General features: G+C 44.9%; 1 protein-coding gene across 1 annotated transcript in view; it reads left to right on the top strand.

Moving 5' to 3' along the window:
• The first annotated feature begins 1,078 nt into the window (after positions 1 to 1,078).
• LOC147898082 (uncharacterized) overlaps positions 1,079 to 19,102 on the top strand; it is a 35,308-nt gene continuing 17,284 nt past the window's right edge. Inside the window, exons 1-4 of the mRNA XM_087379433.1 lie at positions 1,079 to 1,449; positions 2,360 to 2,495; positions 8,046 to 8,127; positions 12,270 to 12,445. Coding sequence (XP_087235559.1) covers positions 1,332 to 1,449; positions 2,360 to 2,495; positions 8,046 to 8,127; positions 12,270 to 12,445 — 512 coding nt within the window. The 5' untranslated portion in view covers positions 1,079 to 1,331. The remainder of the gene's footprint in view (positions 1,450 to 2,359; positions 2,496 to 8,045; positions 8,128 to 12,269; positions 12,446 to 19,102) is intronic.

A 19,102-nucleotide genomic window follows, 5' to 3' on the forward strand; every position in this document is an offset into this window, starting at 1 on the left:
ATTTTGCCCCTCTTGCAAAAAGAGCAAGAAACTATATTTTGAATTTATAATGAATCCAAGAGTATCAGAATTACATGGAAAAAGGCATAGGAGGGCATAGTAAATGCTAGGTACATGGGAAATGGAAAAGGGTGATTTTAAGTAACGAGGATGGACTGGACTAACTTCGACAACGAATTTGCTTTAGTCTTTAGATAATCAATATACGAGTTGCTTATACAAATTTATTTTTGAAAGCTCAATGATCTAGACACATGTGGGGTTGAGATTTGTATGTTAAGGACATGGTACTGACAATAGAGGGGAAAATGAGATGTTGAAAGAGCTTTGAAAACATGAAAGAGGGCTTGAACAAAACTTTTTCGAGAGATGAAAAAGGATGCACTGCCTGAAAGCTTGATGAATGGATTTGGCCTTTTGCTAGGGCGGAGACCAAAATGCACAAAAACTAGTAGTCTCCTTGTAGGTTGAATCAACAAATACCTTTTGCCACCATCTCCACACAGAGTGTTTGCATAAACTAAATTGATTTGCAAAGGCATCCACCACTATGCATTAAACTTGAAAAAATTGTGCTCTAGGCGGCCCTCATTAACTTGTTTTTGTCTTTTGTCTTTTTTTTTTTTTGATCACACACACAACGACCATCTATGAGGGGCACACCACCCGTGGCCAATGCTGACAGACAAGAGGGATCTTATTGAAGGAATCGAGTGCGGGCAACTAGCTCAAGTGGGCAAACGCTCAAACCGCCTGAGTTGCCAGAGGACGTAACCACGATTCAAATAACGGAGGTCCACATCCACACGTGGCTTATGCTGACAAAAAATAGGGATGCTCTCGAGGGGAACGAATGCGAGCAGCAAGCTCAGGTGGGCGAACGCGCCCGACTGGTGCTGTTGTGTTGCCGCATCGGCACGAGTGTTCGGAGGGCGATAACTGGGATGCAACTGAGAGAGGTCCTCGTTTGAGCGAGGTGAGCGGTGACAGATGGTTGCAAGGGAATCGAACATAGCGGGGAAGATAACCAGGATTCAACAAATCGAGGTTTAAATCCACACCGAACTCCAATATAAAGAGCCCTCTATAAGAACAAAGGAAGCGGAAGAGGGACACTCTTTTGAGAGTAGAAGCTCATGCAGCCTTCATCATTTTCTCCATTGCTATCGCCATAGCCGCTGTCTCAGAGCTTCCATCGCCATAGCCACTGCACAGCTCCTCTTCATGCCCCCCTCTTCCTCTTCCTCAGAACCTCCACCCTTTCCATTTGCCTCCACTCTCTCCCCTTGACCCCATCCTGGACTTGCCTTTCCTCTTGCTTGCCTGATTTTATGGACAAGAGGAAGGTTCAGGTCCCATTGGTCTGCCATGGTCATTCCAGACCCATCGTGGACTTGTTCTACAGCCCTACCACTCCGGATGGATTCTTCCTCATCAGCGCCAGCAAGGGTGCGCCGCCTCCTATCTTTGCTTTGTTTCTCCCAGCGATTGCTAGTACCCTCTCTGTATTCTAAATCTGGGTTTGGCGAGCCCGGAGTAAGTTTGTTTTGAAGATCAAAGTTCTCGACAGGCAACTACATTGCGGTTTGTGTATAGGCAGCAAAGTATCTTGCTTATTAGTGCCGACGTCACCCCGACGTCATGTTGTTCACTGTCTGTTCCCAGGCTTCGATGTGCTTGAGTTTGATTGGTTGTCCTGGAGGTGTAAAAGTCTTTTCCTGTTAGTGCTTCTCCCGGGCTGGACTATATAAGGAATACTGGTCTGATGCAACCTTCCCTTGATCAGCGATTGCCGCCGCAAGTGTGTGTCCAGAACAATGTGTAGGTTTATTTTCCAAAGAATGGAAGCATTTTTCTCATCTGGCCGTGGAGATGCAAAATTTGCATGACCTCTAGTACCTCTTTTCCAAACCTAGCTGGGCAAGGGGCCCCATATGTCCAGCAAGTGTGCATGGCACTCGATTCTCACTTGATTCTTTCCTCGTAATCTAAGCGATTCTATAAGCGAGCTTCTTGTTCCTCCGGTCGTCAAAGTAAGAAACAGGCTGTTTGCCCAGAAGCTGGGAAGCCGTCACCAGCAACGTTGTGTACGCTGGTATCTTTGGCATGTGCAGCTTTTTCGGATCTTGAGTTTGGGATACTTCAGTCCCTCGTGTCAAAATTTGAATCGTGACTCTGGAACGGTGTGCAAGTAGACTTGCATGCTTGTGAGGCAGCTATGAATACTTAAGCGTTTTTGTACAGCATTGTTAAATTCCAGTTTGATGCATAGGACTTCCTTATTCTGCACATAAGGGGAGATGGCGAAGTGTGCTATGGGGATTAGCATTGTCTTGTTTCTAATGGAAGCATCTTGCAGATGGAAAACCAATGCTGAGAAATGGTGAAACGGGAGACTGGATTGGTACATTCGAGGGCCACAAAGGTGCTGTTTGGGGTGCCTGTCTGGATACTCCAGCATTGCGAGCAGCCACAGCATCAGCTGATTTCAGCGCGTAATGTCACTGGTTTCTCACTGCATCTTAGCTTTTGTGGTGTTTTTTGGCCAATTTAAGATTTATTAGCAATGTCTCGCTGAGTGTACTTACGAGATTTGGAATTGAATTACTGTCATTGTAGGCCAACTTCTTTTTCCCTGTTAGTTACTTGTTTTAGAATGCCTGAATTTCTCTGTCTCAATCTCACATAATTCTTGACAAAGAGGGAGTGCCGAGGAGCAGTCATGCTCTCTTGTTCAAAACGATCTTATGTGGAGCGGCTTCCAGCTGTGTCTGCATGATTGCAAGCCCTGGGATTTTGCTCTAAGATTATGTATCGAGGAACTTGAAGCTCTTTCCGACCTTGCTCCAAGAATTTGCACAAGCTAGGAGCAGAAACTTGCATTAAAGAATAACCTCAATAGATGCTGCAGCTGATGGTGGATGCGGGTGTTTTTATAAGCCCAAAGGAGAGCTGGTTGGCAAGCAAAGTCTGGTTTACAGACTGGCTGGCAGTACTGGTCAGCCTAACCCTAGTTGAATCGTCTAAACAGCAGCCCGTGGGTCTATTTTCTGGGGCACTCCAGTGCCCTATCTAAGGTGCCCATATTTGGGGCAGACAAGCACTTGCAGGTGTGCATTGCAGACTGCATTTTAGCCCTTCAAGAGTGCATTAGAGCAAAGGCCCAGCCGTCAGCCAGCATTGTAGCCTCCGGAAGTACATCCGGAGTTGGAGCAGCAAGTCAAGCACACCTCCTCAGTGCCATCCTCCAACAATTCTAGAGCCATGCACCAATTTTGGTTAAACTGGTCCTGAAGTCTCTATTCAGCATGTCCGATTGTATCTTCTTTGCCCTCGCCCTCAGTGTCGATGGCCTTGTCCTGAGTCTGGAACTCTGAGCAGATTGTGTTGTTCTCCAAAAGAGTCATCTGTGCACCAACACGCACTAACATTTTGAAGGTCAGCTAACTGTCTTCAAATGCTATCGAGGATGCTTGGGGGCAACTACCAAGAACTGCTCTTCTACCACCACAAGGTTAGCCTTTGGTTCCTTCTTTTGTTGACCTGTTTTCTTCAATTTGCAATCTTTCGCTATGTGTCCAGGCTTATTACGGCAGAAACATCTTCTCTGCCTCGACCCTCTGGAGAGTCTCCTACCTGCTTTGAAGAGTCACTATCAGCTTTGGGATTAACCCTAACCAAGCTTGCCCTAGTTTTTTGCTTTTTCTTTGCCCGAAACCAATGAGTCTTGTCCTCTCTGCTATTATCCGCGTACTTCCATTTAAGTGCTTCCTTTTGCATAAGCATCAGACCCAACTCCTAAAACATGAGTGGCTTGGATTACTCTACAGTTGTTGGTGTAGTCGCCAAACCCCATGTTAAGCACTAGTAACGCTATCTGGATTGTATCGACCTTCTGACCTATGCTACTAGCTGATCCTTGATAACCTTGACTTTGATCCATTGCTCACTTACCTGATCTCGCTCCTCTATCCTCATTGTAAAGAATAAATTCTTGAGGGCAAGAATCTGGCCAGTGTTGTATGTCTCATACAAGTCTCAGTATGATGCAAGCTTCCTATGTCTCATACCAGTCTTTCAGTATGATGCAAGCTTCCTATGAAGATTCCACCAACTACATGTGCGAATCACTTTGTTTTAAATATAAGATATATCACCTGCGCGCCCTTCTCCTCCCATTCTCCCACCTTCACTGGGTCAGCTTGTGTCACTACCTTACCGGTGCCATCTAGTTGATCCTTGGGTTTCAACTCTACACCAGTGCACACCTTCCATATCTTCCTTACCACCTTTTGGCTCCTTATCTTCACCCTCCTATATTGGATAATTGCTCCCATCTAGTTTGCCATGGTCCCCACAGTAGAGTAACGGCGTGCGTGATGCAATATAACTTGAAGAAACTGGAAGGTAAACTTCAGATGCAATTTGTCATTCAGCTTCAAAAAGGTGAGGAGTCCAAGCTTGACAAATTTGTCCATGGACTCAATTTGGACTTCAACTTGATGCACAAGGGTTGAGGAGGCAAGGTCATTATGCTGGCTTATTTAGTATTTAGTATTGAGGAGAAACAGATGCATGACAAGGAGTGCCTTTGTTTCTGCTCTCACACAAACAAGAGGCATTGCGTCTGCGCACAGCAGCTCTGCAGGTAACATTGATTTCACCAGCAAACTTGGCATCAGGTTAGTCTCCATAGGTCACGTGGAGATTGAATCACAGCAGAAGGGATGATGAGTAGTGCAACCAATGCTGTTTTGGTTGTCTCAAGGTTATATTTCCCCCCATTCATCCAGTTCCAGTCAAGTAGGTCCTGTGGTTCTGTTTGACAAAGGGAGCATTTTATTTCTTTTTGCAAGTCAGGAGCTTGCATGTACGTCAGAAGAGGACAAACGGCAAATGCATGTCTAACCCTAGAAGGAAATGGAGATTGTCATTGGAGAAGTATAGAGCATGCAGTCATGTAGGGGTTCAGTTTCTCAGCTGATGGCAAAAGTGGTTCAACAACCACTAGAGGTTCAGCAGGGATTCCATAGGACATGGATCCAGGGTATGCATTAAAGCTAGACGGAGGGCAATTAGCTTATTATGTGACCTTGGATTCCAAAGTAAGCATGTCACATGCAGCCTATGAGTTGCCACAGGGCGGCGACTAAGACCTACATGGGACAGCAACAGATGTGGCAGCATATCGGCTACCCTATGTCAGGCAAAGGGGCCATTAAGTGGTCGTGGCATCCTCTAGGTTGCCACAGGGAAGCCAATAGACATACATAGGACAGCAACTGGTGGGCTGCCCTATGGCAGCCAAACGGGGAAGTAAGCGGTCGTGGTCAGCAAAGGACATCCTGTGAGCCCTCACACAGACGGAAGAACAGGTGCAAGACCTGCAATAGCATGCACAGCACCAGCAGAATCAGCATAAGTGGCAAGTGAGCTGCCATGTGGCACTTTAGATGAGGCCCTCAGTTTCCCCGTAGCAGCAAGAGGCACAGCCCTGACAGTCTAGGTTGGCCAAGTTTGGCTATCAGGTGAGCCAGTAGACTGAGAGGAGAGGGTGGCTATAATAGGGGGTGGTTTTCTGTCTTTCCAAGTAGCACCAAACATCAATTTCCAGCCTCAGCAAGCAGCCTTCAGAAAGAGCAATCAGCTGTGCAGTAGCACCAAGCAGCCAAAGTGAAGCCATCTTGTGCTCGCTGTCCAAGGGGTGTGGTGAGCATCTTGAGATATAACAAGTTTGCTAACTTATTCATGCCCAAGGCATCTAAGCGATCAAGATTTGAATATCCTTACAGAATATGGGGTGGGCAGGGCTTGCAACTGAGCTCTCTTACTTGTGTTGATGCTATGTCTTTCATCTAAATAGGCATGTATGCTAGTCCAGTAAAAGTAGACAGAATAGGGGGTGGGCGGGGCTTGCAACCAAGCTCTCTTTCTCGTGTTGATGCTATCTCTTTCATCTAAACAGGCATGTATGCTAGTCCGGTAAAAGTAGACATGGACATATGTCCGGCATATGTCATGGCTGAGTCTGCCCTTCACCTTCTGAGTGCTGACAGAAACTCAGTACGAAGACTTTGTATAAATGGATGCTCAAGTATGTGTGGGTGTGTGGATTTGTATGTGTGACATCATATGTGGTCTACACCCACTGTTGGGCGGGTGGGGGGGGGGTGCGCATGGGCGGATGACGTCAGTGGGGATGTCATAGTACCTAGTCCCTGCTATGCGTGATGGAGTTTATGGTTTTAAATCCTTATGAGTGACTCTCATGAGATTAAAACTGCACTATGTTGTGTTTTTAGAGGATGAGTTTGGGCTTGTTCCTGGACTCATCTAGAGTATATGTCCAGCATAGAGTACATATGTTGGGCATAGAGTGCATACTACATTGCTCGTCTTCTCTTAGTTTCATGAGATCCTATCGCCTACTACATCATGTTTTTGACAGTTGCTTGCTCTTCTTCCTTTATTCTATGAAATAGCGTGAAAAGAAAGAGGGGAAGATTATCTTTGTCAGCAAATTATTGTAGCACTCCAAACAGAAATGGTGAAATGGGTAGTGTTCAAAACTGAAAAAGCTACAAAGAGGAACTTGCAAAAGAACGACAAATATTCATCTTCAAGGGGGTGGCCAAGCTAGCGCGTGACAATCATGGCAAAGAACTTGATGACCTAGCTTGTTGCTATGTTCTGGAACATAAGCTAGCAAGTGTAGAAAGTAGAGGGCTGAGAGTACCACATCAAGCTGATTTCACGCTGAAGCATTAAAAATTAGACAACCTAGTCATGATGAGAGTTGTAGCAAAGGGGGTAAAGGGCAAGACAATGCATTGTCTTGCTATGCTGTGGATTTTAGGAAGGATTGCAGCAGCAAAATTTGCTCACGAATTGAACAATCCATGTGGGCTATATGAATTAATAGTCAAATTGGCAAGGATTTGAGAAAATAGAACAGACCTGGAAGAGGAATATAATTCTAAGTGGTGAAATTGGAGTCAAATGGGGATGCTGTAACATGCAGAGGAGCCATGCTATGCACAGGAACCCAATGTGGCATGCGAGACTATCTACTGTGCTGTGTGGAAGTGTGTACACGAATGGAAGTAAATAGAGAACTCAAGCAACAAGGACACCGCAGATCTTCCTAACGACTGTACACATGCTTCATTTATGGCGAAAACATGCTGGCAAAAATGCCGTAAGTACTGACTGTACTGACTGCAACATGGATATGAATATTGATCATCCGGCTACTGCTGATGCCGAAACTGAGCTAACTGCTGATGGTGGAACTGCGCTGGAAACTGATGGCTGAATGGTGGTTTGTAGTGGAAACTTGAAGCCTTTAATAAACTGCTGATGGTGGTTTGTAATGACACCTTGAAGCCTTTAATAAGCTTTGCCATGTTTCATGCATTCATATCAATCTTTCTAAGACTAAGCTTTCATTGGGAGATGAGACCATTAAGTCGTTCACTGCAGAGGATGTTTTTCAGTACAAAAACTTACAGTTGGGTTTTGAAGGCAACTATAAATGGGATGCATGAAGGCTTCGTGCATCGTCGAATTTGCTTTTTATGTTGATGCCAAACATGGGCTTCAGAAGCTGCCAAGTAGGATTGGGTAGGAGTAAAGAGGGTCTGAAAAGATTCCTTAGTTGGGAGTGAGGTGTAAATGCAGATGCCATATGTTTTTGGGGCCGTTTGTAGACTTTAACAAACCTTTCTTTCTTTCTTTCTTTCTATCCACCCCATCTCTCTCTCTCTCTCTCTCTCTCTCTCTCTCTCTCTCTCTCTCTATCAACAGTAGGATCATACATAAAAGAATCATAGTATGTTACTCGCTAGGGTTGAAACTCTGCCTTAGATTGCATGACGTTGATTAGTCGCATGAGACACAGAATATGTTGTTTCTTCAAAGTTCATATTCAAACTTTTAAGAGAATCGTGAATTTTAGGATAGTTAAAGAATAAGAGAATGTGGAATTTCTCGAGCGTAACTTGATTGCTGCAATACACTAAAGGTGTTGAGGTTCTTTTGTTCAGGAGAGTATGGGATGCGTTGTGTGGGGACGAATTATATTCTTTTGAGCATAAGCACATTGTTCGGACTTGTGCCTTTTCAGAGGTATGCCTTTTCTTACCATCTTGCCCGCATGTTTCTTTTTGAACAAAGAGGTCAAGATGTCTTCGTCTTTGTCGCTGATTTGAATTGTTTGAATACGTGTTAAGGTGAAATTAACCCATCTTTTTTGCACGACTACCTATACCGTTCCTTTGTTTTATAGTAAATTTTATGCGATGCTTTGTAAGGTGAAATTATGCCACGTTTTTTGTGCGACTACCTATATTATTCCTTTGTTTTATAGTAAAATTTATCCAATGCTTTGATGAAACCAAAAAAGGTATTTCTTTCATACACAAATTCACCACTTAATCAATTGGAGAATAAGAACACAATCACATCATGAAAGCGACAGTAGATTGGGTACAATCTCCCCCCCCTAGATGAGTGGCTCACGCTTCCTCATCTAGAATATTTATGATATTTCATAAAAGCACCAAGGAGCCAAAATTATCCCTCTCTTCCAAAATGAGGGATTTGCTTTACATAGCCATCTTAGGGCCCAAAAATGAATCATGTCCACTACAAAATATATTGCTCAAACTTGCAATAATAAAGCAAATACAAAATTGGCCCATGGCCATATATAATGTGCTCTGCGACACCTCGATCGGTACCCTTGCACTAACTCCAATCCTCGCTATAAGTTCCATCACCTGTACTTAAGTTGCCAATTACATTAGTTATTAACAATCGATTGAACGAATCATCGAATCAAGCGATCCCAACATAACCGCTCTCAAAGCATAATAATCAAGCACAACACCAATAACACTAGCGACATCAGTATTAACATGGAATCACCCACAATACCGACCATCTAGCATGGCAAAACACAAGCTAGTCAGGCGTCCCCAACTAACCACACAAAGTATCCACTAGGACCCCCGCCGCGTCCAGTGCGCTCCTATGGAGTACTTTGCCATAGTCACACTTGACTAAAATAATAATGTTCAAAGCAAGATATATCAGAAATATAATTTTTGTAACATTTGATGGGCTAGGTCTATGAATCTAATAGATTAGGGACAATCAACTTGCCAAATGCATACTAACAAGTAGTTTGTCATGGGAGAAAAAAAATATTGGACTAATTATTCTTTGTGGAAGACTAGGGTTAAGAGTCTCTTGAAGTTCTGGAGATATTGGAAAATCATAGGTGCGAGCTATGTGAAGGAGACCTAGATGGCTCGTTACACTTGACAAAAGTCTATCACAGATGTGCTAGTGTGAAGATTTAGATGTTGATTATATTTTACGATGGCAGCTTGATTTTTCTTATGATCCCTAGGTGTGACATGTCATATGTAATGAGGTGTGTTAGTTAGTACATAGCAAACACCAAGGAAGAAAAAATCCTGAGATACATCAAAGGTGTTATGCATTGTGGAAATATTGATGGCAGATTCAAAACTCTGAACATATACCTAGATGTATCCATGAACATTTCCAAACTCATCCTCTAAAAACACAACATAGTGCAGTTTCAATCTCACGAGAGTCACTCATAAGTTTGAAAACCATAAACTCCGTCACGCATAGCAGGGACTAGCTACTATGACATCCCCACTAACGTCATCAGTGCCCAACAGTGGGTGTAGATCATAGTATAAAAGTATGCTCTCACACATACAAATCCACACACCCACACATACTTGAGCATCCATTTATACAAAGTCTTCGTACTGAGTTTCTGTCGGCACTCCAGAGGTGAAGGGCAAACTCAGCCATGACGAAGGCTAGCACTAAAGGAGAAGGCTAATGAAAAAGTAGTCCAAATCTCTTCATTCAAGCTACAACTGCTTGTGAAGTCTAAACGATTTCATTTTAGCCTCTCCCACACCATTTAAGATAGATCGCAATACCTGTAGGCCGCAACTTGGATGAAAACTTCACAACGTGAAATTTGCATGTTTGCTAATACGGCATAGCAGGGACTAGCTACTATGACATCCCCACTGACGTCATCAGCGCCCAAGAGTGGGTGTAGACCATAGTATAAAAGTATGCTCTCACACATACAAATCCACACACCCACACATACTTGAGCATCCATTTATACAAAGTCTTCGTACTGAGTTTCTGTCCATAACTGGGAACACCTTTAAAGTCAATATTTTGCATGAGGAGAATACAAAATACATGGCTCTTTCTTTGATAGAGGCTGACAAGTTGGACACTTGATTGGAGGCAAGTCAGGGAAGCAAATACATGAACTAAAGGAAAGGGTAGGAATACTTCACAGCTTGGGGCTGAAAACTTTACATGCTCATGTGGCAATATAACATGTGCCATGGTCTATATGACATGTGACAACTGCTTTGCATGCATGCAGCAATCCAAGATGTCAATATATAAAGTTGTGACATGGACAAAATAAAAGACCTATGAGATTTTTGAATATTTCTAAATGCATATGCATATGTTTTCGGTGAGGACATAAAGTGTCACTTTCTCTGCTAGGTGGTGTATGCCAGGTTTGTCTCCTGCTTCTTTAAAAAGACCTCCCTCCTCTTCCAAATAGAGGTAGTTTGCTTGCTTAAGGCCAATACTACTCCGCAGCACACCTGAGACCGCAAAACGATTAACGTGGAACACAAGTCAGACACATGTGCTTTACTCAAATGTAAGAGGGCAATCCAGATACTTAGATGTATAGCCAAAACAGAAAGATATATATAGATGAATCTGAAGCACAAAAACTTGCCAACCTATGGACCAACACCTCTGGAAACAATTTCTGGGGGTAAGGTACCAAAACTGTGTTTTACTGCACCCTCTGTAGGAAACTCATCCTCTAACACGCCTGCAGAGTTCTGCTCCACGTTCACTGCTGACAGAGCTCCCTTCTGTGCATTTTCTTATGCTTCCCTGCACCTGCAGGTATGCACCTAGGTGTGTTCTAGACTGCTAGGACTACTGCTCCTGTAAGAACTCCGTCAGTGTTAGGAATGGCCCCCACAATGGGGCTATCTATAGGGCTGTATGCCCGCAAGACCGGCCAACTGGCGAGTCTGTAGATTTCACAGATCTGTTTCAGTCGACCCAGTCTGTAGGCAGCCCAGATCAGCTGACCTGCTGCTCCAGCTCCTTGGCCTATATAAGGCCCTTCATGCAGGCTTTCTGCCGGCTGTTTGCCAAGCCCAGCTGCTCTCTTCTGCCCTTGTACCAGATGCTATCCTGTTGTACCTTCCGACTAGTACCTGCTGTAGGCGGTACATTCCGACCATTACTTGCTGTCCTACAGGCTGGTACCTTTTGCACTGTTGTCAGCCTGCCTCTGGATACTGCGGTGCAGCTCTGATCTGTTGCTGTACCTTGTGTACAGCCCCTCTGATGCGGCGTTTGTATAATTTATGGCCTGCACCAGCCTCCTTCTCGTGCTGCAGGTGCTGCGCACTGATGCAGGCCACATGCCCTTTGCCTGGGCTCCTGGCTGGGTTCTTTCCAGCTCTAAGCCAGCCTATGCATGTACTGTGTGTGGTCCTCTGACCTGCTGCCCATGTGGCAGCCATGTTGTTTTCCACATGGCCACCCCCAACAGGTTCATCTACCCATATGCATGCTGAGATGTCAACCCCCTAAGCTCTTCTCATTTGGGGGCTCACTGGTGGGCCATTGAACCTGTCTCCAACATAAATCATGTACACATATCTAATCTGTCACATTTCCATCCAAGGGTGCTCCTTGTCAAATTCCTATTGCAATTGCTTTATGAGTGCTTTTGATTTTACGTGAAGAAGGATAGCCTTCCTTGGGGCTCATGCTCTTGCCTTCCTACTTGTGAATGGAGCCATGGAGAAAAAGGAGGGTTTGGTTCTATGCATTGGCAGACAATAGTAGCCTTGTACACCTTCTTTCTGTAAAACAGCATTTCTTTAAATGTATGAAGGATAATTCGTTTAGTGTGTTTTGAAATTGCAGAGTTAAATCCCACACATAGTGGAAGCCATACTGTTGCTATCTCTGTGAACGCTGACTGGGGAGGTTCTGTTTCTTGAGAGCTGACATAGTTAGGATACAACATATTTGATAACAATAGCAGAGGTCCTCTCTTTGAACTTTGTGAAGTAAAGAAGGGGGGGAGCGGTTCTGTTTTTTTGTAGACTGACATTGTAGGGGTCTGTCCCCCTGTTTTGGCACAGAGCACCACACATTTGCTCACGGGAGGCTCAGAAAAGGTGCTTCGTATATTTGATTTAATGCGACCAGATGCAGCTCCCACAGAAATTGAAGGCTCTCCGGGGCTAATAAGGACTGCAGTGTGGCTTCATAGTGATCAGTCATTGCTGAGCTCATGCAGTGACACAGGAGGTGTTAGGTATGGTCATCTTGAAGGTTTAATTTTACTTGGGATCACAAACTTCAGATGTTTAACTCATCAAAAGGATTTGTTCTTTGAAGCCTTTTTCCTTATGTTATGTTCCTTGTTTGCTGAATTTTTGGTGCATAGTTGTCTCTGTCTTCGTGCTTATGGCTGTTGCTTTGTAACATGTTTCTTGACATGCTTGCCTGCAAGATGGATGAAAGGGATAAGGACCAAATGCGTAATTTATGATTTTGCCATCTCATGCACAGTATTATTACATGTGATGAGGGCCTTAATGTTGGAATATGGAAAAAGAACTAGAACTAGAAACTGGAAATGGAAATGAGAAATGGAAATGAGATGACAAGACTGAAAGATAAGAAATACCTTGAGAAGAGTGTAGACAAGACACAAGCTAGACAGATAGATTACAATGATGTGACCCATTGAATATATGGGCCAAAGTACAAGACATAATGCAAGAGTGTTTATGGGATAATTGTAGAAGTGCCACATGGCACACACTCAAGACATAAAGACTAGACTTAGACTTAGACTAGGAAATAGTACACTTAGTGTGCACTTATCTCCAACACCCTCCTTAAGTGGACACTAGGAGTAAGACAGAAAGACAAGACTAGAGGACAGACATAAAGACTGATAGACAGGATAGAAGACATGGCAGACAAAAGATCCTGAGACACCCCTCCTCAAGTGATATCCTCATATGGGTCCACAAGGGTAGGGACAAGATGGATCTAAAACATAGTCAGATTGATAGACTAATAGACAGACAGACAAGACTAGATAGACAGAAGACTGACTGTAGACAAATAGAAAGACCAAGACACTAGAACCCCTTGACCTACATCATCGGTGGTCAAGGTGGTAGACAAAACATAGAAGTAATCAGAAAGCCCATTTTTCATCATGTAATAGGCTTTGTCGTTCTTGGCAGTAACAATTTGCTCAGATGGACCTTCGGGGGCATCACGGTGAACAATGTCCCAAAGGCCTTCTTTCATAAGATGGCACTTGAGTTTGATCTGCCAAGTATGAAAATTGGACCCATTGAATTTGTCGATAGACATGAGAGAATGAGAGGAGGATGCCATGTGGGAAGGTCTTACCTCTTGCTAGGATGCAAGGGCAGTGTCTATTCCCTTACAATATTGTAGAAATAAATGAGAAGAAGAGATCCTAGAAGCCAGTTCTCTCACCACTTTGTCAGGGCCATAGCATATGACAGCCCATCGAAGCAGGAGGAACCAGCAGTTTGCAGATATGAGGATTAACAAAGACTGCTCAGCAAACTGAAAGAGACAATGTACAGTACCTTAGCAAGAACTGAATGCAGAACTGAATGCAGGTTGGGCAGAGATAAAAACTTCAGCTCCTCCTTTATTTCGAACAGAAAAGGTACGGGCAGCAGCTTCAGAAAGTCGTGGGCAGCTCCTTCAGTTCACGAAATCAGGGCAGAAATGGCAGACAGATCTGCAGCAGTAGAGGCCACCTGAACTGGGACAACGGGTGCAGGTACAGATTCCGTACAGTCGTACGGACTGTACGGACTGTACGGACGCTGACGACGGCGGCGTACGGCGGTCGTACGGAGAGCAGAGCTGGTAGAGAGTGGAACTGCGCAACAGATCTGGCGCGCAGATCTACAGCGCAATGGTGCGCAGATCTGCAGCGCAATGGTGCGCAGATCTGGAAGAGGGATGGCGAGCAGATCTACAGCGGCAGCAGGGTCAGCAGCGTGGAGAAGAGGGGCGGTGCGCAGATCTGTCGATGACAGCAGGTTCTGCGCAGATCTGGCGCTCAGATCTGGCAGAAATGATGCGCAGATCTGGAGCGCAGATCTGGCGCAGATCTGGAGTAGAAACACACAGATCTGAGAAAAGGCAGACTGCAGCGGGGGAGAGTTCTGAGAGAAGGCAGACTTGAGGGAAGAGAAGAGGGAGAAGAGGGATCAACCTGGCTCTGATACCATGTTGGAATATGGAAAAAGAACTAGAACTAGAAACTGGAAATGGAAATGAGATGACAAGACTGAAAGATAAGAAATACCTTGAGAAGAGTGTAGACAAGACACAAGCTAGACAGATAGATTAGAATGATGTGACCCATTGAATATATGGGCCAAAGTACAAGACATAATGCAAGAGTGTTTATGGGATAATTGTAGAAGTGCCACATGGCACACACTCAAGACATAAAGACTAGACTTAGACTTAGACTAGGAAATAGTACACTTAGTGTGCACTTATCTCCAACACTTAACTCTCCCTGACTCTTACGTGCAATATAATAGTCTTCCCCCTATTTTTTCATTAGAGTACCCAATTTGTAAAGTCGAGGAGCAATTAGGCTCCCCCTTTTGTTATTTTGTGCACTGCGTCGTACTTTGTCTGATAGGTTTTTTTGTTTGGAATCAGAATCTTTCAAAACCCAGATGGGAGGTTATGCTTGGGTACTGATGAGAACATAAGCATAGCTTTGCTTACAAAGGCCCTCCCCCCCCCCAAAAAAAAAAACAACCACCCCCCTTCATTTTCTCTTAATTTTGTCTTCTTTTGCTTGTTTTTTAAATTAGATAAAATAAATCATTTTGTAAGATTGGAAATATTCTAGATCTTATGAAGTATATATATATATATATATTGTAAGGTGCTAATAACATTTTTCTTTCTATCTGCAGATGATGTAGTTCTCTTAGCAATGGACAATTATTGCGAACAAGGAGACCCAGATTTTTAAAGTCAATTTGGCAATCTTAGAGTATGCTAGTATTGCTAAAACTAACATTCTGATCATGAGCGCGAGATAGACAAGACTAATTTACGTTGGAAGGGAAAAACCTAGAGCTGGTGTCTTCATACACATATGAGGACAGAATTGCATGCATGTAAAAAGGAGTTCTGGAAGGGCTATAGATATAGGGTATTTTAGTTAGTGGCTGTGTATGTTTCATGTGGCAGTATTCCATATGCTAGGTTTAGTAATATGGAAGGACACGGGGGCCCTTGTGTCTGCGTGAGTCGTTCTCTTTAGGTGAGTTTGTAGAGCTAGCCAGGTCTTAACATGTACTTGGATGCAACTTAGGTCTCAAGCTCACCATGAGATGGGCAGCGCAAACATTTTTGACTGGGGAACATGCATGACTAACGAGGTTGGAAATGTAGTGCTTCCATGCACACTTCAAGAAAGTTAATACGAAGCTCCTTTTGCTAGACTGGCAGCCCTATACGCAGGAGCTTTGTGGGCAACGAGTTGGCCAGGCTTTGAGTGGCTGCAAGTCATACTGCTCTCTGGCATGATTTGAGGGAAGAGGTGTGATATCATACTTGAAGAGTTTGTAGCAAGACGTCTGCACAGATTCCTTGTTTTTTATCATCACATACTTTGATTGACCTGACTTGACAGATGCTAGCAAATAGAGACTACCCTATGGAGGGCTTTTTCATCATCTTTGCAGCTCTGAGTCAAGGGGAGTGAATAGTGTTGGAGCCATCATCCCAATGATCATGGACAAAGCCTCGTCCTACTTACATCCTATGTGGCATCTATAGGTGCCACAATCGTCATTGTGGCATCAGTTGTTGCCTTGGGCTTCAGCTCCAATCACGTGGTTGGTTTCCAAATTCTCGTTGCCAATTGCTTTTGTTGAATTTGCTTCCCTTCGACATTTGGTTTTGAATGGGCATTGGTGATGCCATTGTGCACTATGTGTGTGAGAGCATATTCCTGGAGTCATCTAGATAGATATTGGTGATTTGATGCCATTGGAATTGAGAAAACTGGAAATCCACAAAGTGAAATGTAAGACCCCATGACTTAATTGACTAAGGCAATCTTTCACTGATGACAGAGTTGTTGACTGGATTGCAATGGGGGGAAACAAGCTCAAGTGTACTTACAAGAATGAATAGTGAATGAGTGGATCGCAATGGGGGCAAACAAGCTCAAATGTACTTGCAAGAATGAATATTGAATGAAAGTACAAGCCTAGGTTTATAGTGTTGGAGTATAGATTGTCAGCTCCTGCTCCCCCCATATGAGGAATGCAAGGGGGAGGTGGACCAGAGTAGTTAGGAGTGATGTGTGCAGGAGAAGAGACTGCCTTGTGGGCAAGGCCTAACTAAGAATGCAAACTGCCACATGGACAGCACATGGGCTGCCATGTGGGCAGCAAGCATACAGAGAATCAGCAGGAAAAAGGGCTGCCACATGGGCAGCACATGGGCTGCCTTGTTGGCAGCACAATCAAAGTACGTGGCAGTTTGGACCCTGGAGGACAGATCCTGTATGGAATAGCCACGTGTCATGCAGGAGCCTCAACGGAACTGTTTGGAGCAGATCTGCTGGGCAGAAACTGTACTGAACTAAGGCGGGATCAAGCAGGTGCAGTATGGATGAAAGGCGCCTGTTGTATGGACCCTGTAGGGCTGGAACTGAGCTAGCAGACAGGTGGAATGGCTGACACAAATGAATGGGCAGACAGCGCTTGTGTCTGGAGCTGTATGGAGGCCTGGGACAGGCTGAACCTAGAGCAGATGTTCTGGATTAGGACCAGCAGGAAGGCGGGATGCCGGGAGCACACAGGCGACTGGCTGAAGTGCAAATCTGGCCAGCAACAAACCTGGAAAACAGCTGTGGCAGAGGAGGAGCCTCGGCAAGTGTCAGCCTGCCATGTGGTCCGGTGGGTCTGCAAAAAGCAGCAGACCAAGTCAGGTCAAACAGACCCTGGGTCGGTTTACTACAGTAAGCCATTTTTGGGGCCTATAAAAGGTAGCCCTCCAGGGCTCATTCTTTCATTCAATCAAAGGGCAGATTTTGGGAGCTGATCAGCCTGCTTCAAGGTGCCATCCAGGATGATACAAACGCAAAAGGAAGTGGCTGATTGCTGGCTACAAAGGAGCTCAAGAGTCTTTACCATTGGCTTGCCCTCACAAATAGCAAGAAAGACAGGATCCTCACCATTGGCTGCATTTCGGAGCAGCAATGAGGTGAAGGTTCCATAGCAAGAACTGCCTTATGAGGGGCTGTCTGTGAGGATCAGTTGGAAGGTGTGCTTGCGGGGCACGCTTACGAGGCCAACTCAAGTTTTAGGAGAGCACGCAGGCCAAGTGTTTTGGACGCGTGACGGAAGTAGGAGAAAGCCTGTTGTGTGTGTTTAGGGGTCCACATCTAGTCAGCACTTGGTTGATAGAGGCTGGCACACTGAACATAGCTTTTTTTGTATTGTGTCCACATTGGATGGAAATTTATATATACCTTTGTAAGACTAGAATATTTCCAATTGTCCCCGGCTTCAGCCACTGTGACCGTGAGGTACTTGTAGACCCTATAGTAGTGAAGGATTGGGTGACACATTATGCGTAGGCCCTAGCATTTATTATTGGCACCTCCGCATATTCGGTGCTCTTGCACATTTAATGGCCGGACATTTCCTTAGCCGCGTGGATCATATTGAGGAATATTCATGAGGTAAATAATAACGTGAGGATTGTAGACCTCGAGAAAAAGCTGTAAGACATGACTATGGGAGTGGGGGATGTAGTGCAAGACCAAATCATGAAGATGAAGGTGGTCAGAGACAAACTCTCAGTCGTTGGTCAAGTAACAGATTCGGCGAGGATGGCTAGGCTTTTGCTTGGCATGCTTCCTAGGAGCTACAAGAGCTTTTGCTTTGGCATGCTTCCTACAAGAGTTACAAGAGTACGGTAGCGGTCGACACCAGTTACTTCCGAGGAACTCGTGCCTTTGCTTTTGCAGGAGGCGGCTCGGGAAATGAAGTATGAGGAACCAATGATAAGGCCTTTTATGCGAAGGACAAGGGCAAGCTTGGCGATGACAAGCCCAACAAATGGAAAGATGTTAAATTTGGGAATGATGGGGATGCTTCTGGCTCATGGTTCAGTTATTCTCGAGTTCTATGTGGGAGGGATTGGACATGGGGGAGTAGGAGTCCTTGGTTGAAAGACCAAAGGATGACGACGACCTCATATTGTTTCCGAGGGCTTGTTCATGGGAGTTGAAGGAGTATCTGCATCGACGAGTTGGGATCGGCCCATGATGTGTCAGTGAGAGGGAGTATTGGAGTATGAATGGCCACCTCCCCATCTGTGAGCCCCCATATGAGGAGTGCAAGGTGAAGGTGGACCAGAGTAGGTTAGGAGACATGTGGGAAGGACAAGAGACTGCCACATGGGCAGACCTAACTAAGAATGCAAGGCTGCCACATGGGTCCACACATGGGCTGCCATGTGGGCAGCACAATCAAAGAAGTACCTGTTAGTTTGGAGCTTCCCTGGAGGACAGAACCTGTACAGAATAGCCACTTGTCATACAGTAATCTCACAGAACTGTTTGGAGCAGATCTGCGGGGCAGAAACTGTATGGAACTGAGGCGGGATCAAGCAGGTGCAGTACGGATTAGAGGCACCTGTTGTACGGATCTTGTAGGGCTGGAACTAAGCCAGTCAACAGGTGGAGTAGCTGACACAGATGTACACTCAGACAGTGCTTGTGTCTTGAGCTGTACAGAGGCCTGGGGCAGGGCTGGACTTGGAGCAGATGGTCTGGATCAGGACCAGCAGGAAGGTGGGATGCATGGAGCACATAGGTGACTGGCTGCAGTGCAGATCTAGCCAGCAACAAGCCTGG

Source organism: Dipteris shenzhenensis, chromosome 9 (genome assembly GCF_047967505.1).
Source record: "Dipteris shenzhenensis isolate YYH24624 ecotype China chromosome 9, Dip_SZ_1.0, whole genome shotgun sequence".
NCBI lineage: Eukaryota > Viridiplantae > Streptophyta > Polypodiopsida > Gleicheniales > Dipteridaceae > Dipteris > Dipteris shenzhenensis.